At 42.9% G+C, this 25,681-nt stretch overlaps 1 protein-coding gene, 1 long non-coding RNA gene and 1 other non-coding gene across 5 annotated transcripts in view; 1 reads left to right on the top strand and 2 right to left on the bottom strand.

Moving 5' to 3' along the window:
• The first annotated feature begins 3 nt into the window (after window positions 1-3).
• NARF (nuclear prelamin A recognition factor) lies at window positions 4-23,229 on the top strand. Of its 3 annotated transcripts, none has more exons than XM_039716095.1 (11): window positions 4-23; window positions 6,432-6,512; window positions 7,201-7,344; window positions 8,982-9,114; window positions 10,581-10,715; window positions 14,873-14,991; window positions 15,893-16,022; window positions 16,650-16,722; window positions 19,716-19,853; window positions 20,415-20,572; window positions 21,132-23,229. In XM_039716095.1, exons 3-11 carry the CDS (start codon window positions 7,270-7,272, stop codon window positions 21,371-21,373), a joined length of 1,203 nt encoding a protein of 400 aa, XP_039572029.1. In that variant the 5' UTR covers window positions 4-23; window positions 6,432-6,512; window positions 7,201-7,269; the 3' UTR covers window positions 21,374-23,229. The 3 variants fall into 3 exon arrangements, with proteins under 3 accessions (XP_039572029.1, XP_039572031.1, XP_039572030.1); XM_039716097.1 differs by lacking the exon at window positions 4-23 and adding an exon at window positions 5,498-6,007 and having other exon boundaries at window positions 7,204-7,344; XM_039716096.1 differs by lacking the exon at window positions 4-23 and adding an exon at window positions 5,606-6,007.
• LOC120505500 overlaps window positions 22,790-25,681 on the bottom strand; it is a 4,910-nt gene continuing 2,018 nt past the window's right edge. The window contains exon 2 of the long non-coding RNA XR_005628244.1: window positions 22,790-25,681. This exon is cut by the window's right edge and continues 1,016 nt beyond it. This is a non-coding gene — a long non-coding RNA (uncharacterized LOC120505500).
• On the bottom strand, window positions 25,131-25,202 carry TRNAQ-UUG. The gene has a single exon. It is a non-coding gene; the product is annotated as a tRNA-Gln (tRNA).

Raw genomic sequence — 25,681 nt, 5'->3', positions numbered from 1 at the left:
CTGACAACCTCGAACGTCTCCAGGTGGGTTTGGAATGGTTGCAGAGAGGTGTTGCCGATTTTAGGAGCTCTCTAAAACACCGGGAATTTAGTTTAGGAAGGAGATGTTGTTTATTCTGCACAGGATGCAAGGTGGACGTTTCCACAGATCAAGCACACCAAAGCTTTTAACTACTTACACATTTTAGCAAATAAAGACATTACCCTTCACAAGTTACATAGTTCATTAATAATTAGTATTCTGTCTTCTGTTGGTTAACGATCCACTTGACATGCTACTAAGTGTGCATGCTCAGTCTTTCCTTCTTGCAGGTGGGTTTCTCGTGTCAGTGGTTGCAGATTCCACCTGCCACAATTCCCTTTTAACCAGCTGGAGCTGATTTCAGTTGCTGAGTTGGCTTCATTTGTTTCTTCCTTATATTGGGAGTTCGTGCCAGATGGCCCCTAAATTCTGCATTCTTTGTGTCCACTGCCAGTGGGCATCCTTATTTCTCAGACTTTGTTAACTTCTGCTAGGTCTGAGATCATTAAAGCGTTATCAAGTCCTAGACTGTAACAAGGCAATTTCACCAACAAATAACTTGTTTTTTCTAACACCTGGACATCACTTATATTTGCAAAGCAGAAATATCAGTGATAATCTTACAGGTCTAACATTGATGTCTTGAGTTTTCTGAATTGTATGTCAGCTGAAGGCTTGGGTTTGAAAATCTGTTATTTGGGGAGGAAAGTTTCTAATTCACTGGAAATATAGAGTAATTTTCCTGTTGTGGACAAATAGTCTGCATTTGGAAAATCTTTCGTGTTTCAAACATCAGTCACATGGGAAAAGCTGTTCCTGTTCAATCCATTAGAGCAACTGCTTATGTCAGGCAGGATGGGTGAAGTGCAGACATCTGGAGTTTAACTTCTTGAATTATTCTAAGTCAGTGTGTAACTTCATCTACAAATGATATTTGGTCCTCTCTCAGTTGCACAGGAATGTCCTTCCTGGATGAAATCCTCAAATTTTGGCTTTTTTCCAGACATGAATATATTCTGGAGTGTTTGCTCAGGGCCATGACGTGATAGAAGTTTGTTTAGCTGTTCTGAACACTATTCCAGCAAATTGAGATTTTGACCAGTGACTTTCATAACACTCCAGAGTGAAGACAGGGGAAAAACCACCCAAGAGTCCCTGGTACAGACATTTAAGTGTAAGTACTGGAAAATACCAGCTGATGTGCAGTCTCTGTGTAAGAGTGTTAATGGGAAAAGGCAGTGAGGAACTGCAAGAATGAATTGGCCTGCTTGTGAGTCACGAGGTACCAGCTGCTGGATTTGGATGAAAAATAGGAAGTAATAAGTATCACGTGTGCTCAACCCAAACAAGCAGCTGACTGAGTCTTCTGGGAAGAAATTTATGTCTAATTAGCTGTCAATCAGTTTTTATAAGCAACTGGTTTCTCTGGAGACCAAATGTTAAGCTGTTTTGATTGATATAAGACAAAAGGTTTCTTGTGTCTAGAGCAGAGTGAAATAAGCAAGAAATTCATCTGTCCCTCTGCTCAGCATAAACCACAGAGCATATGTTTTATTATTGTGTTACTAACTGCAAAAATATCAGCAACTCTCTACTTCTGCAGTTCTGCAAAGGTCACACCAGGATAACCTGATATGACTTAATTTAATTATGAAGTTACAGAGAAATTTTTTTCAGCCATGGGAAATACCCCCTACATGCACAATCAAAATAAATATGGCAAGGATCCTTGTAAGCTTCTGCTATGCATTAATGATTCCTGCAGAATTTTTTTCTAAAATCTGAAGGCAGTGAGGAACTGCAAGAATGAATTGGCCTGCTTGTGAGTCACGAGGTACCAGCTGCTGGATTTGGATGAAAAATAGGAAGTAATAAGTATCACGTGTGCTCAACCCAAACAAGCAGCTGACTGAGTCTTCTGGGAAGAAATTTATGTCTAATTAGCTGTCAATCAGTTTTTATAAGCAACTGGTTTCTCTGGAGACCAAATGTTAAGCTGTTTTGATTGATATAAGACAAAAGGTTTCTTGTGTCTAGAGCAGAGTGAAATAAGCAAGAAATTCATCTGTCCCTCTGCTCAGCATAAACCACAGAGCATATGTTTTATTATTATGTTACTAACTGCAAAAATATCAGCAACTCTCTACTTCTGCAGTTCTGCAAAGGTCACACCAGGATAACCTGATATGACTTAATTTAATTATGAAGTTACAGAGAAATTTTTTTCAGCCATGGGAAATACCCCCTACATGCACAATCAAAATAAATATGGCAAGGATCCTTGTAAGCTTTTGCTATCCATTAATGATTCCTACAGATTTTTTTCTAAAATCTGGGGATTTTACACCAGCTCTTTGAAGTAGGTGAGTGCTGTTATGCCTACCAATAGAAAAAGGAAGAAGGAACATTTTGAAAGCCTGATCATGGACCTAAAGAACAGCATGAATTCCAAACCACTGCTGCAGAAACAAAAACTGTTTTCCAAAATAAACAATTCAGGAATATGTGATTGACTATTTGTAGACTTCTTCCTCAACAATGTAAAAATAGATTCTGTGGAAGTGTTTATATTCTATTTGTGTAGTAAACACACTGTAGCTTTTGAGTCATTGACCTAAACCAAAGAACATGCAAATAGAACAGAACTGGCCTTTATTTTGAATTAGTTTGACATGTCTGTAATTCTGGTGCTTTTTCCTATTTCAGACCATTTCCCTAAATAGTCCTTTCTAACTCCTTATATTTTTTTTTTCCTCCCTGAGGTCTTAAACTCAGGAATTCAGCTATGCAATAAGCATGTGATCTCCCTAACATGCCAGGATAAATTCCCTTGCTTGGAAGCAGCCACCAAATGCTTTGGCTGAGGACTTGGCTGTGACTCCTGTTAGCAGTGAGCTCATCCCCCAGGAGGAGCTCTCTGTGCTGCCCCTGACCTGGGACAGAGTGTGTGCAGCCTGCAGAGCAGATTCCATGGAATCCATGGTCACCAGCTGTGGCCAAGGTTTATTGCCCAATCCTGACAGCTGGGGGGTGGCATGTGCTGTCACTGTGGCACTGCCCTGCAGCACCCATGCAAACCTGTAACACTTGCAGTTGTTTGCAGCACACTGTTCTCACAGTGTGAGCACAGAAATTCTTATTTCTCCATTTCATTCAGGGTGTAAATGCTTCAGGTGCAGGGATGAATGTTACATGGAGGCCAAATACATCACCAGTGGCCATAAAAGAAGTGATGCCTTTAAGTGCTGGCTAGGAAAGCTTTTAGAGAGTGAGGCTTTTGGTAAGTGTCACCTCCCCAGATGAAAGCAGGTAGTGCTTTCTTGTCTCAGGATGTCAGGCATACTGTGAGGGTTGATCAAAGATCCACTGTTCTGTGGGAAAATGGCATCCATAGTTAATGGAAAGCAGAGGCAATAAAATAAATGAGACATCTAATTATCTAATGATTTCACAAATATAATCTTATACTGTGCACTGAAACAGAGATTCATTGCACACTCTTCAGTTTCTATTAGTTTTAGCTCTTTTTGTTTGAATTTTTAAATTAAAATAAATTCAATCCAAATATTCCTAAAATTAAGGATGAAATAGGGATACTTAATGTATGCACCTAAGATGTCCTCAATATTCTTGCAAAATGCTTCCATTTCTATGCAGTTCTCTGTTTTTCATTGTGAATACAAGAAATATGGGGGAAGTTTAGTCTTCTTCCCTTTGATGATGTGCAGAAGAATGTGTTTAATCCAATCCTGTAACAGATGACTTAATTGACCAGAGATTCCCATCCCTGGAAACATTCAAGGCCAGGCTGGATGGGGCTTGGGGCAAGCTGGACTAGTGGAGGAGGGGTTTGGACTGGATGACCTTCAAAGGTCCATTCCAACCCAAACTACTCTGTGATTCTGGGAAATAAAAAATATTTTAAATATGATCTGTGCAGTTACAGAAATATCCAAAACTGACATGTCCTTTGAAGAATCACTATATCAGTTTTGGATAATAAATGTAAGTATAATCAGAGTGTGAAACAGGAAGATGTTAGCTGTGTCTTTAAGTGCAAATCTCACCACATTTCTAATTTAGAACTTTTCATCTATCACCTTATTGGTCAATGCAGCTATAGCTGTTGTATCCTGGTGGAATAAGGTGCTTTTCTTGTATGAAAATACTCATGCACAGGAACAAAAAAGATGTCAGACAATGCTGCATTCCAGCAAGTCTGTAGGAAATGCAAATTCTTAGATCACATAGGAGTTGCTCAGGAGTGGTTGTGGTGCTTTTAAAAAGCTTGGGCTAATATGCTAATATAAAATATGAGAGCATTTTGAATGAAGGGAGCAGAGGCACAGAAAATTACCAAAGCTATTACAATTTTTACCTCAAGCCAGGATTAGTGATATTTTTCCAGGGTATATGTAAAGCAGCATCAGCTTACTTTTCTTTAGGTGGTAAATATGAAAACATTTCTGTTTGCTTTCATCATGGTTAAGCTAAGGAATTCTTGATTTCTGTGACCTCAGTGATAACTCACCTATAGTCTGCAAATTAAAAAATAAAAAAAGCACTACATTCTTCTCTGGGGTTATCTTTAGTATTCTTAACATGGAACAAGTGTTTAAAGTTGTGGGTTTGGGTAACAAACCTCTCTGGCTGTGCCTGTCTGCAGCCCCTGTGATCAAAAACCATCTGTGGCTTAAAGCATTAGAGGTCACTGTAACGGGAGGGGATTTACCCGGGGTTATAGAAGAGTTGCAGTTTAGGCAGGAAATTGCATGTTTTTCGGAAGTTCTGTGGTTTAATTTACAAAATGTCATTTTACACTTGAAAAACTTCTCTGTGTAGCCGGAGGCGTTTGCGTGTACGTGTGTGTTCATATGGCCAGGGGTTAAAAAAGGAGCAAAATGTGGATTAAACCTTTCTGATTAAATCCTACAACCTGAGATTCAGAAAGACAAGAAATCATAAGCATCTTGATTAATACTCCGGGGCCTTTGAGACTGTGGAAGGCTGATGTCCGTTTAATAATCCTGTTCATGAGGATTTGTGATTCCTGCCTGGGAACAGCATTGCTGGTACTTGTGTTTGTTACAGGAATGGCAAATCGCAGTGTATTGGTTAAATAAAATGGTGATGATGCTGTATTTAGCAACTCGCAGAGTGTCATTTCACTTTTTAAAACCATCAGGAAAAAGCAAAAATCGAGGGGGGAAAAAACCCCTTTGTACGATATAACAGAGGAGCGCGTTGTGACAAATACGCAGGGACGCTGCTCCAGAGAAGCGGCGAAGGCTGGGGCAGAGCCGGGCGCGGAGGGCAGGCGTGGCGGGTCCCGGTCGGGATGGGGATGGGGTTCGGGATCGGGATGGGGACCGGGACCGATGGGTTTGTCCCTCCGCGTACGTGCGGCGGCGCAGGTCCGCAATGAGCCCGGCGGGCGCGGCCGAGGAGGCGGCGCCGCCCCGCCCGCTCTGCGGCCGCAGGCACAGCCCCGGCGGCAGGTACGGCCCGCCGCTGCCCCCGGCAGCCGCACCGGGGCTTCCGAAGGGATTGCGACTGCCGGTTGTTTTTTTTTTTTCCCCGGTGGAGATGATGAGCTGCGGCTCGTGCCCGCCCGTCCTCCCGTTCCCTCGGCTCTGAAGAGCCGGGGGTGCAGCGCGGCGTGCTGCGGGGGCACCTTCCCGGCGGGGCTCGGCCAGCGCTGCCCGCTCCGCTCTCCTCCGAGGCCGCTCGGTGCCGCCCGCGGGGTAATTCCGGCCCAGGGAATTGCGGGACACGTGAGCGCGGCGGGGCCGCCCCGGGACCGCCCGGCGGGGCGGGCGCGGCAACAAAGGGCGGCGGGGACGGCAGGGACGGAGGGCAGCGGGCTCGCCTGGCTCTCACCTCCCGCCCCGCTCTCTCCTGCCCCGCAGCCCCGCGGCCAGCACCGCGCCAGCGCCGGGCTGCTCCGGCCGCGCCGCAGATGAAGTGCGAGAACTGCACCAAGAAGGTGAGTGCCCGGCCGGGTCCTGCCGCCCCTCGGCGCGGGGGGATGCTGCCCGCGAGGACGGCCTCGCCCCAAGGTCACCGAGCTCCCGTCCGCGCCGTGACAGCTCCCGCGGAGCCCCGGGCGCGGTGTCGCCGGTGTGCGGCCGTGCCCGGCTCTGCGCTGCCTGCCCGGGGCAGCCCCTCGCCTTAGCAAACCGCCCCGAGCTCTCAAAGCAGGGGAATTCCGGGGAAATTATTCCATCGTGCAATTGCACTTGGAGCACAGGGTCTTGCATGTGTTCCAAAACGCTGTAAATAACTCTATCGGTGGTTAATGGCATGAATTGTTAATGGCAGTTAACTGGTTAATGGCAGTTCTGCAAAAGTGTTCTTACAGAATGGTGAACAGGCTTTGCATAATCCACGCGTTTTATGTTTTGTTTCAGGAATGCAGTAAAAAACAGAAAAATGATGATACACAAAGTGCATCTGTTGATGCATTGAGTTCAAATGATGGCTCTGAAGAGGTAATGTTACTTCTAAAACCTGTATTAGACTCTATATTTTTTTGTTTTGTGCACCCCAAAGGAGGTTATGAGGAGACAACTTTGAGCTAACAACAAGCAATTGAAAAAAATTATGAGGTGTTGTAGACATCCCTTAATATGTGAATCAAAAACCTTGTAAAAAGGTGCAATAAAAGCCCTTACAATGCAAACACTAAACAGAAATTCTAAGTTCTAAAAATCTGGAGTGCCAGTGTTCAGTGCAATTGTAGGACTGTGTTCTCTTTGTTTTACCTCCTGTGACAAAGCCTAAGCCACCTTGCTGCTAGAGGGACATCTGCTTAAAGAGCTTTAACAGTTCAAGGGAAAGTTTTCTCAGTTGCTTGGTGAGTTCATGGGGACTGTCAGCTCTGAAGCACAGTGCAAATTAAGTTGCTAGCATATGGACTAGGGGCTAAATTTAGGTTTTTGTTTACACTTAAACATTTTGCAGTTTCACAGTAATAGGAGGAGCAGAGCTATGATTGGGATGGAACATATTATTTTGTTTACCTGTAAATAATCTTGGACCTTATGCAAGTGTTGTGGATTGTCCTGCTTTAAACCAAACAGGGATACTGTGTTTGCTTTTCATCTGGCTCGGTGCAGAGATGTTGAAACTCATTTGATCATTATTAAATACTTGTTTACTTCTTTTTTTTGCCACCAGAAGAATGAGTTTGATACATTGGCTAATGCTAAAATACTCCTTAGCGACTGCCTAGCTTGTGACAGTTGCATGACTTTGGAAGAAGGAGCCAGAGTTTTCCAGCAGAACCAGAAGGAATTCTTTCGTGTTCTCAACCTTAATAAGGTAAAGTGACCCAAACAATGCCCCACTGTTCTCTGTGAGGAGGAGGCAGTTCCAGAATGACTAAGCAGCTTGGTTTCCCAAGGCAGATAATGTGAAGATTTGTCAGGATATGCTTTTTCCAAAGAGGAAGTCAGGCAACACAAACGTTAAAAGTACTTAAAATAATTTTGTACTGGAGTTGCAAGGTCACAGCACTTAATGTAAGCACAAAGTTACTGCACCTGCAGAAGGAAAATTTATTGACAATGTGGTGATTCCATTACTGCACTAACAAATTATTCTGTAGTTTGGTGTTTATAGATATTCATACCTTCACTGCTAGGACTGTTCTGGGTGGTTTTGGTGCTAATATACCCACATTATTCAAACCTATAGACATGTTCTTGAAATTAGAATGCTTTTTAATATATATTCAATATAGAATATTCAATATTATATATATTCAATATAGGATATAAATATTCTTAGCAAACCTTGTAAGTGTTCTATTGCTGTTTTATTTTCTGCTGAGTTCTGTTTCTTGTAGAAGTTAGTTGCTGTGTGTAGTGTTCACATCTTTAGAACCTGATGTTAAATTATTTTAGTTCTGCTCCAGACTTCTGTGCAAAGCTACTAGGATTGAAACAACTTCTTGATCTGTACATGTGTGCCATAAATATTGATTAATTACATAGTACTTACATTTTTTTAGGAGTTTAACTATCCACACAGAATGATGTTGCCATTTACAAGAAAATTAGAAGAGAATGGGGGGAAAATAATCTTTTGGGTGACATGGGTCCTGTTAAGAGGACCTGAATCCTACATCAGCAAGGCAGTCAGGTACCTCCATCACAGCCCCAGGGGTGCAAACACAAGCAAGGGGCAGTCAGGAGCTCTGAGTCAGGAGCTCTCCTTGAAGGGTTGTTGTCCACATTTGGATCAGTGCAGACCGTGGGCTCTGACCTTTGCAGGGTGACACTTGTCTGTAGCACAGCCCTGCTTTTTCTTCCAAGGGTTCCACTGGTGTGGAAAATGTCCCAGCTAAAACACAAGATTAATCTTCAGCTGAATGCCACCATCATTAGAGCTGCACAGTTCCACACCATGCACTGGATACTTTCATAGAATTCCTCAGTGCCTGCAAGTGCTGATTTGTTGAGAGTCCCATCTTGCCACTTTCCCTCAACAACTGCAGTGACAAAGACACAGGAGCCTCAACAAAAAATCAGATGTCTAATTAGCTGGGTTATATTTATAGCTTTGAATGCCCCTGCTTCTGTAAACATTCTTTGTCAATGTTTAAACATACAGCTCTTCTCCTATTTGCTAGAATATTTCATCCTACTAGAACATCAGAGGTGCTGAATGTCCCTTGACTTTCCTTGCACCACCTGGAATCCAACCACAGAATTGTCCTAGGAGGGATGGATTTCCCCTGAGTTCTAGAAAAGGAACATCTACAGATGATTGGAGATGAACAATGTCAGGATCAGGGGAACATCCTGTTCTGCTGCAACTTGAGGGTTGTTTCACAGGGTTTTTAATGATGTGGCCCACTGAAGCATGAGACTCTTAAGGAATAACTCCAGCAATGGGAAAGCAAGGAGCCTTACCCTGTTTTAATGACTTTTTTTTCTCTTTGTTTCACTTACCAGAAATGTGATACCTCAAAACACAAAGTGTTGGCAGTGTCTCTATGCCCTCAGTCATTGCCTTATTTTGCTGCTAAATTCAATCTCTCTGTGAATGAAGCAGCCAAGAGACTCTGTGGTTTCCTCAAAAGTCTTGGTAAGTTTGCATTTGGTGAAGCAGAAAGGGAGGGATCGTTTCGGTTGGGTTTGCTTTCTCAGCAGCTTTCAGTACCTGAAGGGGCTGCAAGAGAGCTGGAGAGGAATTTTGACAAGGGCATGGAGTGAAACAGGGCAGGGTTAGAATAGATAATAGGGAGAAATGAGGGTGGCACAGGGTGCCCAGAGCAGCTGTGGCTGCCCCTGGATCCCTGGCAGTGCCAAGGACAGCGCTTGGAGCACCCTGGGACAGTGGGAGGTGGCTCTGCCCATGGCAGGGGTGGGACTGGATGACCTTTAGGGTTCCTCCTGAGCAAAAGCAGTGGTGGGATTCCATTCCATGATGTTTTGTTAAACAGTCCTCAAGTGCCCTTGCACAACCCCGTTCAGAGTTTGAACTCCACGCTCTGTGAGGTTCCAGCCAGGCACCAGTGCCACACAGAGCAGTGTGAGAAACACACTGGGGACATTCCCTGCTCCCAGGAAAGGTCACAGAACAGAAGGACATTGTGGAGCTGCCTCCAAAACCTTGGCTACCAAGAAATCAGGGAGGACTTAGTCACAAGCTTCCCATTATTGTAAAACTTGAGGGAGAAGGTAATTCTTATTCTAAGTTCCTTTCAGTCCTTCTGACACATTGTATCTGTAGAAGATTCCAAGTTGTGTTTTTTCCCTGTATTTTGAAATTACAAGTACTTTTGTATATGTTAAAGCTGTATTTTCTTTGGTCATTATATATTTACAGAGTTTTAGATAAAAAGCAAAAGCCACTTTCCTTGTAAGTCTGGGATTTTTTAAATTTACTTGAAGAAAGAAAAAGGACAGTAATAAACCTATAAACTGTTTCCTTCTATCTGTATCTATATATATTCATTTTTCATGGTTTTTTTCTGATGCATCTTAAACCCAGTGTACATTCTTCATCTCAAAGCATTCCTGAGTTCTGGTGGGCCCCAGTTTTCCTAGAATGCATTCATTATCTACCCTCGCTTCTGTGGGGATGTGCTCAGTGTTACGTAGGCCCATGGGGAGTGTGTTGCCAAATGAGCAGCCAGAAGCTCTCTGCTGTGTTGGTGATATGCTCCTGTAGCTCTGCAAACAACTTCAGCAATGGCAGATATTCCTCTCAGCTGGATATGATTTTATTTGACTTCAGCATGTCTTGAAAAGAACATTTCTTTGCAAGAGTCACTGCATGTCACCCAGGAGTCGTGACATGCTGTTCAGTTGAGCAGGACCCAAAAGTGATAGATGCAAAGTGCTCACCAGCCTCTTGGTGATACTTTTAAACTCAGATGTAGAAGTTTTTGCAGTGTATGGCTTTTATTTATGACTCTGCTGTTTGTGAAAATGTGCAGAGGGGAAGCAATGTACCTGTTGATCCTTCAAGATTTTTCATAGGGCTGGAACTTGGAAAGGGTTTGTGAGGTGGAAAACATTCTAGTGCTGTTTGTGCTTGCTTCCCAGGGGTGCATTATGTGTTTGACACCACTATAGCTGCAGATTTCAGTATCCTGGAGAGCCAGAGGGAATTTGTGCAGCGCTACCAACGGAGGAACCAGGAGGAACATGCCTTACCAATGTTTGCCTCTGCTTGCCCTGGTGAGAACTGATTTACCCACCCTCCCTGCCCTTCAAACTGGAACTACCAAGGAGCTGAGGAAAGGGTGGCTTCCTCTGGGAGCCTTACATAATTTAGAGCATTTTTTATTTGCTTTTGAGGGACACCAAGCACACGGTGTTTGTTCCCAGTATCACTGGTGATCCTGAGTGCATTTCAGTGCTTGGAATTGAGAATCAGAACTGGAATGGAGGAGTTTAGTGAATGCTTCTTGTATTCAGACCACAAAGTTTAACTGGGCATTCCCTCATTGAAAAGAATCTTAAAGGAACTTTGATAGAATTAAACCACAACCTCTGTTGCCTTAAGCAAAGTTTAGAACTTGCCACTTAAGCCTAGGGGAAAGTAGCAAGTGGCATTCCTTGTGATGACTGTGAGATGGATATGTCTGACACTTGGAAAATAATTCTCACATGAAATGTCACAGACTTGACTCACTGCACGTCTCACTTCTGAGAACCTTGCACCTGAAAACAAGATCTGTTATGAGCAGAACCTGCACTTGCACCAGCTGAAAAGATGCAGAACATGCAGTCACTGCTTTTTCCATTGTTAGCACAGCACCATTTCAGGTAAAAAGTCACATATCTAACAAAGAAGTATCAAAAAGGAGGTAGAAATAACTCCTTTGCCTAACACCCTCATCAACTCCACCCTAAAGTTCATAGTGTTGCTTTTCAAAAGGGTGATAAAAATACCAAAATACTTCTTGCTAGCTTTGAAATAACTCCATTTATTGAAGAAATGTTAGTGATCATGAGTTGCAGTCATTGATCCCCTGAATCTGCTGTTGTCATTGATTTGAAGTTTAAATACTGCTCTTTGAATTATACTTGTATTTTTGTTTGTTCTGTGTATTTTGTAGTGGAATTATCTGGGTTATGCTTTAACTACTACATATATGGATTAAAAACGTCTCTTTTTTCTGTTACGTTACTGTTATCTTAGTGTAACCTCTTATCTTCAGCAGCAGACATATCATATATTGCTTTTTTTCATGTAAAACCTGTGCAGCTGAAACACCCCCATTACTTCATTTTGTTCTCTTGTATTTGCTTTACGTAAAATTCAAAACCTGAGGATTTCTTTTAGAATTTCTGAGGTAATTTTAATTTGTTTCATCTGGAAACAGCTCAGATGATCTGCTGCTCTCAGTGGAAATACTTTAAAATAGTTACTGGAGCACTTTCCTTGTCCTTGTGTGGTCTGCACGAGACAGGTTTTGGTGTCAGTGCTGGTTTTGGTGTCAGCTCCCTACTGTGATAGAGGTGGTAACAGAAGCATGGGTGCTTTCCATTTCTGGGAAACTGACCCAGAATATCACTGTAAATCCATTTTGAAAACATGATATGTTTCTTTGTCAGCAATTAGAGAAAGCAAAAATCCTGATTAGTCATTGTACAAGTGAGGTTGTTCACTGTGCTTCCTGTCCTTATTTGTCTGTGTGCATTTTCTGTTCATTTTTCTCCTTCCTCTTTCTACCCCCACATGACATAAATTTGTCCCAGAATTGTTGTTTACTGGGTGTATTTAGCACAAAATGGTTTTTATATAGCTCCGTAGGTGCAAGGTCAATGTGACCTCAAGCAGAAATGCTTTACCCTTTTTTATCTTGGTGTGTGACTTTGCACAGACCTATCACCCTCTGCAGCAGGCTGGGGTGTGACATCTGCCGTGGGCAAAGAGCAGAGATGAATAGTCCAGAGCCTGAGAAAAGCTGTTCCCTTGTCCCTGTCTGAATTGTTCACCTCCTGCTGCTCTCTGGGCAGAAAGTGAGCTCAGTTTTGGGTTTCCTGTTGAAAGAACAGTAGTGTTACTGCTGATAGTATATGTGATATCTCAAAAGAATCATTCCCTTCCTTAATGTACATGAAGTACTAATGTACTTAATGTACTGGTGAGGAACATGAAGTATTTGCTCTGGAAAATCTGGTGGTTTTAAGGCACTGCCAGCCTCTGTGTCCTCCCAGAAAAGCCAGTGGGGCAGACTTGCAGCAGGAAGATAATAAATACTGAGGATTCTGATGCTTTTGTCCCAGTCAGTTTCCTTTTCCAGGAATGGGGTTTTACAGTAGCAAAAGTTTGCTTAGGTTTTTTTTGCATTTCCTGCAGATGCATACATGCATCTTCATGATCTCACAAGAAACCACCAAAAATAAAGTTCTGAGCTACAACTGCAGGAATTGATATGGTAATTTGTAATGCTTTCTTGCTCTTTCATGGCAACACAAACCAGTAAATGAATTTATGAAGGGTGTGGGTCTGGATGAGTGCTGGTGTGCCCTGACCTAGGATGGGGTGTCTGAGGTTCTCCCTGCAGCTCAGCCCCGTGCTGAGGGGGCACAGACAGTGCAGATGAATGCTCACTCACCCAGGCTGCCTATACAATTAACCAGTGACTAATGAGACTAATGATCTGTGGGAGCTGCAGCTGTAAGACACTTGCTCATCCACTGCAAGGACAGAAACAATTTAAGGAATTGCTTCAGACAATACCTGTCAGAAATCTCCTGGGATTTAGTGAAATTTCCTTATAGGTCATGACTACAATATCAAAAATATTCCAATTATATGAACCAGCCTCGTAGCAGGAGTGCTGGGTGATTAATGGTGAGTAGAAGTATTTTAAAAACTGTCCTTGTTTTGTTTGAAGCAGTTTTTGTTCTATTTGGACAGAATAGAGACTAAAGCCATTTAAGCAATAAGTTCCACCTATCATGGAGAAGTTGCTAATACAGATTTTTACCAAGCACCAATAAATTCAGCTTTTTTGTAGGTAATGTCTTGGATTTAAAGTCCCAGCTGAAGGTGGATATTAGGCAAACTTCCAGTTCAGTCTTGCAATTCAGTACAGTCCTAATAGATAAATCCATGGTGCTCAGCTTTTCCTACAGCAGAAGTGAATGCTTGTTGAAGATGATGTGTGCCTTTGAGGTTTTCTATGGAAACCAGCTTGAAGTGTGTGCATAACAAGAACTGGGAATATTTAAACAGCTGGAGGATCCTTGGGTTTCCCCAATACTTAGCACCTTCTCATTTTCATCAGTAAAGTCTTATTACACTGGGAAAATTATTTCTCTGCTACAGAAAGGCAAATCATCTGAACACTGCTTTGCATCCCAGTTTTGTGCTGCTGTTGGCATTTGTGGTATTGTTCTAACTGAAACAGCACCAGGTGTTTTTACATGAGTGCTAATTTCAAGGTTAAAAGTTAACCTCCAGGCTTTCCCCTTCCTGGGCAGTGTGTACTGCACAGCAGTTTCTCTCTTTTATGTAATCACTAATCTGCATGAAGACAAAACGTGATTTTTTTTTTTACCATTTCTTAGCACTAAAAGCAACACACCTGCCTTGAGGGCTGAACCTAACTCTGCTGCACAATGTAGGTGAAAAAAGCTCCAAACCCTTGCTGTGAAGGATTCTGGGCTTTTCATTAAGAGCTACAGAGCCCAAAAAAGAACTGCATGTCCTAAATACCTTGATTTGTTCATTCACTAGGGAATAATACATCAGCTCTGGATGTTGGGGTGCTGTGGGTATCCCCAGCTGGAATGCTGAAGGGGTCTGGTGAGAGAGGGGGTTCCTGAGGAACTAAGGACAGAGTGTTGCATACTGAGAGATTTCAGGTGCTTCCTGTGAGTGTGGGGGTGTTTCTGAAGGTGTGGCTACTACAACTATAGTAAAAAAAGCCACTTTTTTTCCAGGCTTAATCCATGTGCCTCTTGCAATAATGCTTTCATGTGACTCTTCTGATATTAAATCTCAGGAAACACCAGGTTGCAGTTAAGCAGCCAGAGAGTGCATTTGTTGTAGAATGAGGCTGAGGTCTAGAAGGTCAAATTTCAGTTAGCTGGGGTCTTGTTCTTTCTGCTTTGTTAAATCTGTGCATGAGGAAGGGGTAACAGGTCATGAAGTTCACAGTGGACCTTGCTCTAGCATTCATGGCACAGTGAATTATTGCCTAAAGCATTATGAACAGAGCCCTGAGGTTTCCTGTGGCTCCCAGGGTGAGGCTTCCAGCCTGCACAGACCTGTCCTCCCTGCTGTGAAGGTGTCCTCACTTTCAGGATGTGTTGTGTGGCTGCTGCCACTTGCTGTGCTCATGGCTCTCTCCTGTGTGATTTTCTGGTGGCTCCAGGTTGGATCCGTTATGCTGAAAGGGTTCTCACCAACCTGGTGACCCCTCACATCTGCACTGCAAAGTCTCCTCAGCAGATCATGGGCTCCCTGGTGAAGGGCTACTTTGCCAGGCAGCAGGTAAGTCATTCTGATTTATTTTTACCTTTATATTCTTCTAAATAGAGAAGATAGGCTTTAATACTGAGATACAGATCTTAGTGTATGATATTTGTCCTTTACTTGAAGAAGAAATGGTGCTTTGTGCTGTACAAGTGCCCATGATGAGAAGAATGTACAAAGCACCTCACTTCATGCAGTGCAGTGTGAGCTGGCAGCAGTCCTTGCACCCCCAGTGCAACATGGATTTAGATATTTTTGGCTAAAGTTAAATCCATAGCAGTTAAAGGGTTTTTGTGTGAAATGCTGCCTGTGTAGCTCTACAGCACAGCCACAACAGGAGTGGAGGAGAATAATGTGGAAATTGCCCTGTTACATGAGCTCAATAGAAGCATTGTGTCCTTAGAACTAACCTTTTTATCTCCTCAGTTTTGTATGTTGAAAAAATTGCTGTTCTTTACCTACCATACCTAAAAGGAGCCACAGGCTCCTTTTAGGTGTGGTAGGTAAAAACCAGCAATTTTTGTCTGTAGGTAAAGAACAGCAATTTTTGTCTGTCCATGTGCGTTGCTGCACATGGACAGACAAACTCTGAAGGGCTTCTGTGGGTGAAAGGAGTGGGTGACAGCCAGAAACCAGAACTCTGAACTCCTGACTTTTATTCACTTTCTAAGGCAGTCAAAAAGCTGCAGAAAACGTGGCCTGAGGGAATTTGGTCCAGCCAGGAGACTGACTTTGGAAGTTTGTTGCTGATGCTTTCTGGCAAATCATTGCCTGTGTGAACATTGTTCAGATTTATTGTAGGGGCTTATTCCTGGTATTGCCTGCATCAGGTTTATGTCACTATTTTTGTCCCTGTCATCCTTCAAGCTGTCTTTTGCTCTACATGGAGTTCACTTGTGCTCCCTCCTGTACTCCACAGAACTTGTCTCCTGATAAAATTTTCCATGTAGTCGTGGCACCTTGTTATGACAAAAAGCTGGAAGCCTTGAGGGAAGATTTCTACAATGCCTTGTATAATTCAGCAGAAGTTGATTGTGTCCTGACATCAGGTGAACTTTTTTAAACTTGCCACCTATAAATGTATAAGTGAATCACCATTTTTAGAACAGCCTTTATGCCAGACTTTGCTTTTTTCAAGTCTGCTTTAGTCATGAGGTTGGCTTTTTTCTGCTTTAAAAATGAGTACATATTTTTGTGCTCCTGGTATTACAGGTACTGCACAGGAAAGGCAGAGTGACACATCCTTTCCTTCTAAGTTGCTATTCATCTAAAAAATCAGGTATTTTGACAGCCTGTTAAAGAAGGTAAAAGTTATGCAAATCCATATTTTAAACAATTGTCTGGCTTGTCTATGGTCATTATTTTATTAGGAATTATTCCTCATTCATAGCACCAGTTGCCTTCTGGTGAAGATTTTGTCTTTAGCCTTAGTGTCCAAGCATCCTGCAGTGCAGTTTGGATATTCCAGACTTGGCCTAACACAAAGGCTGAGGATCTAAGCAGAGTTTGGGAAGCTGAAGGCTCCTTTTCTGTGGGGCAGGAAGTGTCAAAGACTTCTCAGTCCCTGCAGGAGGAGCTGGGCAATGTGCCACAAAGCACCTGCAGGTGTTGGGGGTTGGTCTCTGGAACAGGCACAGTTTGGTGATGAAAGTGAAATGTCTTGTGTTCTCCTGCAGGTGAAATTGTGCAAATAATGGAACAGAAAAATGTGTCAATGGAAGATGTGACTGAAGTAGCTGTGGATAGTTTGTAAGTAGTTTTGTTGTGTTTTGTTTGGATGACAAAGGACATGCTGGAGCATATTCAGCATTGTTGGATAAAGCTCTTTTTTGACTTAGATTTGGGGCAGCTGAGAGGCATTTTAAAAATTTTTCTTCTGTTTTTAATCTCACGAGAAGGGTGAGACAATGCAGATGTTATAATTCACACCATCACAATCTATTTCTTAATTATAATACACTGTAAGCATTTCTTGGTTTATCAGTTTTAGCTACAATATGTTGTAAATGTCTTAAAGTCAGTTATCTAAAATTACTCCTCGTGGGTCTTACTACAGTGTATTTTTTATAGTTTTATTTCTCTAATGTATCTAGTCTTATTTGTAAGGTCATCTTTTGAAACTTGTTTTTAGTTCAATTTCTTTCTTAACAATGTCTAGTTTATTCTGTGATATTTTAAGTCAGTATTTTACTTTAAGGTTTGGATACAGGTGTACAATATCTAAAATTACTCCTCGTGGGTCTTACTACAGTGTATTTTTTATAGTTTTATTTCTCTAATGTATCTAGTCTTATTTGTAAGGTCATCTTTTGAAAAATTTTTTTAGTTCAATTTCTTTCTTAATAGTTTATTCTAGATATTTTTAAGTCAGTATTTCTTACTTTAAGGTTTGCATGCAGCTGTACACTATGTGAGTTTTCTGTCAACCTTTGAGAATTTTCTGTAAACCCATTTCCCACACAACATAAATGTAAAACTGCTCAGAAGAATGTTTTTCTTTTTAGAGAAAAAAACCTGCATCAAAGCCTGAGTATACCACAGCTTCACCCTTATGTAGTGGCCAAATCCACAAAAATATTCTCTTAGATGTTCTTGCTATATATAAAAGTAATATGAAACAGATAATATAAATTTGCATGTACTGTCTAAATACAAAGCAGATAATTTGAGGTAATGATGCTTATACAGTAACTCTTTTATAATTTGTGACTAGAAGATTTGTGTACCTCCTGATTGATATTTAAGAATTATTTAATATTTATTTTATTTATTTATTTATTGATAAATACTGATTATTTGCAGTAATAATAGGTGTGTCTGTATGAAGTTCAAGCCTTGCTAGTCAGTGTCTGGGGCTTGTTCAGAGCTCTGCTGGGCCCCTGTGAGCCTGAGCTGCCCTGTCCAGTGCCTCCCAGCAAGTGCTGGCACAGTGCTGGGGCTGACATCTGCTCTGGGCTCCCCTCTCTTCACATCCTGGCAGTCAATTCCCACTCCCCAATATGTTCATGGAAGCAGCACCCTTTGAGGAAATGGGAATTAATTGGTTTTTATACTGAGGACAGCAGTCAGTTTTTCAAGATTAGATCACTGAAGTGTGCTTAGATGAGGAGCACACAAAGCACTGGAGAGGTTTTGTTCCCTCCCTTGTGCTTGGCTCAGGGAGCAGCCTGTGTGCTGTTTCATTCTCAGACTGGGTTCCAGAGGCTGCTCTCCCTGATCTTTGTTCAGCTGTGGCAGATGTTCCTTGGGATCTTTCCAGAGGGCTGCTGGTGGAGCAATAAACGTGCTGTCTTGCACAAAACAGAAAGCTCTGGAAGTTTTGAAAAATCCTTCTCAGTTCCAGCTGGAATCCTGCTTGGACCTGGAGGGGAGAAGTTTGAGTGGGTCAGTGGGAATATTTTTCAGAGCTGTGTTTGTAGAGCAGCTCCTTTGATTGCTTCTACCTGAGACTGTCACACAGAATGAGAATGAATAAAATTCCTGTAGGAATAATCAGAGAGTCATGTAATTCTGTATCAGAATCACAAAGAGCCAAGCTTTTAATCCTGTATCAGCCTGAGCAGTGAAAGGACAAGCTGTTACTCAGAATGTGCAGCTCAATTTAGAGAATCCTGGAATATCCTGAGCTGGATGGAGGCACAAGGATCACCCAGTGCAGCCCCTGGCCCTGCCCAGACCCCCAACAACCCCACCCTGGGCATCCCTGGGGAGCCTGGGCAGTGCCAGCACCCTCAGGGGAAGAACCTTTCCCTGTATCCAACCCAAACCTCCCTGGCCCAGCTCCAGCCGTTCCCTGGCTTCTGTCACAGAGCAGAGACCAGAGCTGTCCCTCAGGAGCTGCTGCAGATCCTGGTCAGGTCTGACCTCAGTCTCCTCCAGGCTGAACAAGCCAAGTGCCCTCAATTTATGTTGGAAAATAATGTTAATTTTTAAAAGGACCAATCTGAAAATACTGGTTCAACTCTGAGATCTAATGACGTAAATTCTTGCTCTTCTGGGGTCTTCAAAGTAGATTGTGCAGAGAAATTGAAACATCTTGAAATCATGCTCTTAAAACAGGCCCCAGCACAGCAGCAATTTGTGATAAATGCTGGGTATTAAAGCATTGTGTGGCTGTGGGCTCTGCAGAGCTGCTTTAACTGGGGGAGAGGTGAACTTCCAGGGGATGCCCGTGGGATGTGAGCTCCCAGTTTCTCTCCTGACCCACAGTGTAGCACTTATTTGCAGTGTACACTGTTCTAACCTGGTTGCAGCTCTGCTAATTTGGTGTGATTTTATTGGCACAGTGTTACAGACTGTGACAAAAGTTCCTAAAGCAGGAGAACTGGCAGCAAAGACTTGTAACATCTGAAGTAGTTTTGTATTCTCACAGACAAAAAATGACCATTTGTTTAAATCATTTTATTTAAATAATTTTTTTCCCAAAATGGCTCTTGAGCAGTAAAAGGTTGTTAACAAAATCTTCAGATTGTGATGAAGGTACATTCTTATAAATTACTCTTGCTTGCTATTTCTCAACATGGAAAGCCCTGCATCTTTTTTGTTAATTGATTTTTTCATCATCTCACTGCTCTCCTGAATAATTTACATTTTCAAGCTGTAATAAATAAAACTGTAATATGTTCTCAGTGCTACAAAACATTTTTTGGTGGGGGAGACAGAGAAGAGGAGAAACACGCTACTTTATTGAAGTGAAAGAATGAAATCTTTGGAGCTGACCTTCCATTTTGTTGTTCCCTAAGGTTTGATGACTTAAAGGAGGGAGATGTCGTGAGGCACGAAGGGAAGAGATCTGATGGTTACCTGGAGCACATTTTTAAACATGCTGCAAAGGAGCTTTTTGGCGTGGACGTCAAGGAGATCACCTACAAAGCACTAAAGTAAGTTTGAGTTTTGTGTCCTTGTTACCCAGAATGGGTGAGCTGGAACAGAAGAGGGTATTTCCAGCTGGAAGGGACCCACAGCAGTCACTTGGTCCAACTGCCTGAGCACTTTGGCCAAAAGTTAAAACATATTATTGAGGGTTTTGTCCAGATGTCCCTTAGGCACTGAGAGCCTTGGGGCAGCAAGGAACTGGCTCCTGCAGCCCAGGAACTTCCCTGCTTTGGGTGTGCTGCAGTGGCAGCAGTTGGTGCTGACCTGGTCTGAGGCAGTTCCAGGCTCTCAACCTGCTCTGAACCTGCAGGCTCTCACTCTAAAGCAGCTCCTGCTGGTGCTCGTTTCATTAAAACCTTACCTGCACCTAAAAATTAAGTAGAATTCTATTACGAAGATTCCACCCCAATTTCTGCTTAACTCAGTTTAGAAAATGGAAGAGTTCACTTTGATCTCACTGTTACACTTGTTGTGCTCCCTTTGGAGCATCTGAGTACAAACTGGCACAGTTGGATTGTTCCTCTGGGAGTGCAGGGGGTTAAGATGTTCTCTCTGTGTCTTGACAGGAACAAGGACTTTCAAGAAGTTACCCTTGAAAAGGATGGGGAGACAGTGCTGCGTTTTGCAGCAGCTTATGGCTTCAGAAATATCCAAAACATGGTCCTGAAGTTGAAAAAAGGAAAGTTTTTCTACCATTTTGTAGAAGTCCTTGCCTGCCCAGGAGGTAAAAATAATTGTGTGTCCACAGTTGTTCTGCACGTGTATCTGGGATCTCAAAGGAAAGCTGTCTTACAGGCAGGCACTTCCTTTCATTCCCTAATTCTCTTCTTAATAATCTAAAATCTCACTGTTTATTGAAGGGTCCAAAACACCAATCACAGGTGCAGGGTTGGCTCAGAAAATGATTGAGTTTTCTAAAATTAGTACAGTGTTATTTGTTCTCTTCTGACCTATAAATAAGTGCCAGCACTGCACTGCCAAACCTCAGAGGATGCTCTGAAATGGTGGTTGTCAAGGGCAAGAAAAGACAAGGAACATAATTAGGATCACAAAACCATGGAGAATGCAGAGAAAGATTTGTGATATGGAAACCTCATTTCCATTAAGATGAAGTTGATATTGGAGTCACTTTAGGTAAATACAAATTGTAACAGCGTGGGAAGAAGCTTAAAAAAAACCCTTCCTTTAGAGAAGTGTGAAAAAAGAATTCTGATTTAACAGAGACTTTCTTTTCATATCAAATCTCCATCACCTTCCATCTTATTAATTTTTTTTCCCCTCAGGGTGCCTCAATGGAAAGGGCCAGGCCCAGACTGAGGATGGCAAACCAGACAGAGCCCTGCTTGCCCAGATGGAAGAGGTGTACACTGCAATTCCTGTCAGGCTGCCAGAAACCAACCTGCACGTGCAGAGGATGTACCAGGACTGGCTGGAGGGCATGGACTCCACCAAGGTCCAGGACACTCTGCACACCACCTACAGTGCAGTAAATCAGAGCACCAGCAGCTTGGACATCAAATGGTAACACTGCAGATGGTAACTGGGGCTGCAGGGCAGCTCTGGGACCTCTGTGCACTGAGCTCTGCCCAGCTGGGGTTGTTTTGGGAAGAAACATTGCTTTGCTAAACCAGACAAGTCTCCAAAAGCCCTGGTTCCTGCCACTGTCATTTCACTTGTACTGTTTGTCATTTCCTGCATACAGAGGATTTCTGCATTTTAAAATCTTGCAAGGTACATAAGCCCTTTCTGCCAGGGACAGGGAGTGGAATTCCTGATCAAGTTTCTCCCTGAAGTGAAGGTTCACGAAAGGGGCTCCTCCAAGAGGAGATGAGATGATTTTACTTCTAGGTCTGCAGTCCCTGTCAACACAGGAATTTCAGTGTTGATGCAGTTGGTGTGAAGTCATTTGGGATTTGCTTGCCTTGGTAAGGAAAAAGCCCTTTTAAAGGACAAGTGAGTATATGGAGAGATGCAATGAATTTTTATAAGCCTTGTATCCATAATTCAGCAAAAAATAGTTCCAAACTAGGCATCATTTCTTACTGATGCAGTGTCACAATGCTTCACAGCAACTCAATCTGGGAAGCCAATGCTAAATGGTTCATTTAAAATAGTTCCAAATTGGTTGGTTGGTACAAAAAGAGAACTTTCTTCCCAGGTAACTTTTCTAAGTTTGCAGCCAGAAGCAGTGGTGCTGCATGCTTTGGCTTCTCTGAGAGTGGAACATGCCCAGATTGTTCTTTCATTTGTCTCCATGTTGAAAGACTTCTGCAAAAAATAACTTCCTGGGGTGCCTCTGAGAAAAAATACTGAGCAATGCTTGTGAGCTCATCAGAGTTACAATATGTTGGCATCATGATTTTTGATGCACTTATTTTTATAAATATGCTATAGAGGTTCATTTAACAGCCATTGTGAAGTGGTACTGCCATTCAGCTTGTCTGCAGCTTCCCCACTTGTCAGAGATTTATTCAAGAATGTGATGGACAAAAGAAATTAAGACTCCTGCCAGACTTCACATTTTCCTGATAGCATCAGATCTGTTCACAATTAATGGCTGTTTGAAGCTAGCAAAGTTCTAGCTTTCCTTATGCACCTGAGTGTGAATGGGCTCTTTTAATCATTTCGTGCAGTTTGAATCAATCTTCTTTGCAAATTGTGCAAATTTTCAATATTACAACTGCTTGTATGAGTAAGAAATCCTGCAAAAACCTGTGAGTGTTTAAAATGCACATTTAACCTGGACAGTGGAATGGGATGAAGCATCAGGGGAGGGGAGGCAAGAGCTGGCATTGGCTAGAGCAGGGAGGCTGAAAAGGAGAGAGACAGAGAAGTGTCACCCTGCTGACAAGAAACAGCTCTCTTCATGTGAAGCTGTTAAACACTGCAGCTTTCCATTGGACCTGCACCTAAATAACAAACCACTGCACTGGGAGGGAGGTTTTCTGAATGAATTTGATTTACTGCACTACCTGAATGCCCACAATGAGATTATGCCCATGAATTACATGAATTAGCCTTTGCAGGGTGTTCCTTGTGATAAGAACCATACTTGCCATGGTGCAATATCAGAACATCGACAGAAATCTACCTCTGTACAGGGAGGGAGTCCAGAGTGGTGGGAAGAGCTGTGTGTGCTGGAACTGTGATAGATGTGTGCTGGGGAAAGGTGGGGGTGTGGTGTGACATTTCAAACCAGATTACTTCCAGGAGCAACATCCACCTCCTTCGGTCTCGTTTGTTCATCTGTGATTTCCTCCAAGAGCTCCACCAGAACTGTCATGTAATAAAGTGGTCCTGTTCTGTTTGTATAGGCCTGTTTCTCTGTATATATGGTTTGTAGCTGGATGCATGTTTAAATTATATCTCTGCTGCTCTTTGTACAGTGTGCTCATTTTTTTATGTGTGAAATGGTACAAAACCAGTTTGCTTTTCTGAGGAAGTCTGCAGTAACCTGCCCAGGAGCTGCCTTGCTGTTGTGAAAGCAGAGTCCTGGGCTGTGTGTGCAAGGTGATGGATGCTCCCAGGCTGGTGGCACTTTGGCCAGTGCCTGCCTCACTGCCTGTGCTGCTGGGGAGCCAGGAATGGGCTGGGCACTGGGTGGAATCATCTGTTCTGCTCCCACTGCAAGGGGAATGGCTGGCTCAGTGTCCAAATAACCTGCTTCAGCTGGATCCATTTCTTCCATCTGGTCAAGTGTTTTAACCAATTGAGGCAGTCACAGTGCAGAGCTGTTGATTTGTCTGCTGCAGAATTCTTTTTTAAAGGAATTTAAAGGAAGGATCTTACTGAGCTTGTAGTGGTGTTATGGTTTTGCATAACAAACATTTCCATCACTTCCCTGAATGTCTCCTGTGCAAAACCATGACAAGTGGCTACACAGAATGTATTATCATTAGTGACCTGAGTAACTGAGAGTTGTCTTTTTGGGTTTCTTTTCTTTGGGTCAGCTTTTGTTTTTTAAGACTTTTGGAGTAAAATATTTTAGTTTTTTTAAAGGCCTTTTCTTTAAAGTGCCAGTTTTACAGGATAGAACTTTTCTTTCCTTTTTATCTTTCCCCCTTTACCCTGCTTTCATTGAAATTTTAACATATATCAGAAAACCTTGTTGCAGCTTCATATATAGTGAAATACTTGCCTAAGGTTTGATTCTGGCTTTTGAATCTGCAGTTGGAAAGTCCATTAATGTTGACAATATGTGTTTGTAGCCACACTTCTGAAATTACAGCACTATTTAATTCCTTCATTGGATTCCCTGATTCCATAATAATTTCTATTGCTGTCCCCCAGAGGAGTGCAGATATCCAAATGCAGGATTATAGCTGGATGGTGTTCAGTTACCCAGATTTTGGTGCTTTGTTTTCCAGTGCAGCGTGGCCATGAATTGTGAATAAATCTCAGTACTCAATTCTGCACTGCTTCTGTGTCATTCCATGATGTAGAAGTTTAACCCTTTAGGTACACCTGGATTTGCCTGGGCCCATCTGTGGCACCAGTACTGTGTCAGCACTTGATGGGGCTTTTGGATTACAGCTGCACCCCAAACTCTGCCAAATGGAAGGAGGAGGTTGCAGATTGCTGTAGGAATGGTAATTTACTCTCTAGAATTGTCAGTTAATACATTGATTTTCTTCATCACTAGGTTGTGTGAAAATTTAATGAATTGAGCAAACATTTCCATATGTTCCCTTGAGCAGTTGGGATCTGGATTTTTGCTAAATAACAATTTGATTTGAAGGTGTTCTGTGTGTTTTTTCAAAGGTTACCTGGCCAGAGGAGGAGCTGTTGATCAGAGCAGGCTTGTTCCTGTTGCTGTGTCAACAAGTGACTAGGACAGGATTGGAGGAGGGGAGCCAAGGTGTAAGATGTCCTTAGCTGCTCTGGAAATGAAAGTAGCTACTGAGGGTTTGTGGCAGCGAAGCAGAGGGAATATCCATTTAAATTGTGCAGTTTATCCCAAAACACTGCGTTTCTGCCCTTATTTTCCAAGTGAGCAGTTGGGTGCATCTGAAAAATAACATCCAAATTCTGCACATCTGCCTGATGTAATTTTCCACAGTGTGCCTCCCCCCAAAAGTACTTAATGTAAAACAGCAGTGAAATACAACTAAACACCTAATTAAAAAGTAGCAAGAATGATATGAAGTCTTGTGTAATTAATTTCGTTGCATTGAAGAAAATGGAGAAGAGTGAGAGCTGGGTCGGGGACAGCAGGGCTGGAGCTCCAGCGCGATCCGGTCTGTCCCTGCTGGGCTCTGAGGCACAAAAACTGAGACCTGGGGAGGTTCTACCGAGATTTGAACTCGGATCGCTGGATTCAAAGTCCAGAGTGCTGACCATTACACCATAGAACCGGGCGGTGCCTCTCTCCTCCGCCGGCCCCCACAATTAATCCACAGCGAAAAAAAATCCTGCTTTTGTTTTGGGAAATCGCTGCTCGTTCTGCCCTTGTGCCGGGTGCCCCACGGGAACCTAACACAGCCTGAATATTCATGTTTGTTCCGAGTTTCTGTGATATTTGTTGCCCTCCCAGAATCGCGGAATGGTTTGGGTTGGAAGGAACCTTAAAGATGATCCAGGGCCACCTTCCACCATCCCAGCTTGCTCCAAGCCCCATCCAACCTGGCCAAAATGCTGCCAGTGCTGGAGCATCGAGTTCCTCTGGGCACCCTGTGCCAGGGCCGTGCCACCCTCACAGGGAAGAATTCCTCCCCAGTTTCCCATCTAATCCTCCCTCTGGCGGAGTGAAGCCATCCCTCGTGTCCTGTCACTCCATCCCTGGTCCCAGATCCCTCTCCAGCTCTCCTCTGGGCACCACAACGAGGTCACCCCC

This window comes from Passer montanus, unplaced genomic scaffold (assembly GCF_014805655.1).
Source record: "Passer montanus isolate IOZ18808 unplaced genomic scaffold, ASM1480565v1 scaffold35, whole genome shotgun sequence".
Lineage (NCBI taxonomy): Eukaryota > Metazoa > Chordata > Aves > Passeriformes > Passeridae > Passer > Passer montanus.
The sequence above is the reverse complement of the archived record's forward strand: the minus strand, read 5'-3'. Positions and strand labels throughout refer to the sequence as shown.

Bases quoted from the DNA above. Each gene is read 5' to 3' on its own strand.
- NARF (XM_039716096.1), top strand. From the start codon at position 5,981: ATGAAGTGCGAGAACTGCACCAAGAAG. The intron at 6,008-6,431 runs GTGAGTGCCCGG...GTTTTGTTTCAG, and splicing joins GCGAGAACTGCACCAAGAAG to GAATGCAGTAAAAAACAGAA. The intron at 20,573-21,131 runs GTAAAAATAATT...TTTTCCCCTCAG, and splicing joins AGTCCTTGCCTGCCCAGGAG to GGTGCCTCAATGGAAAGGGC.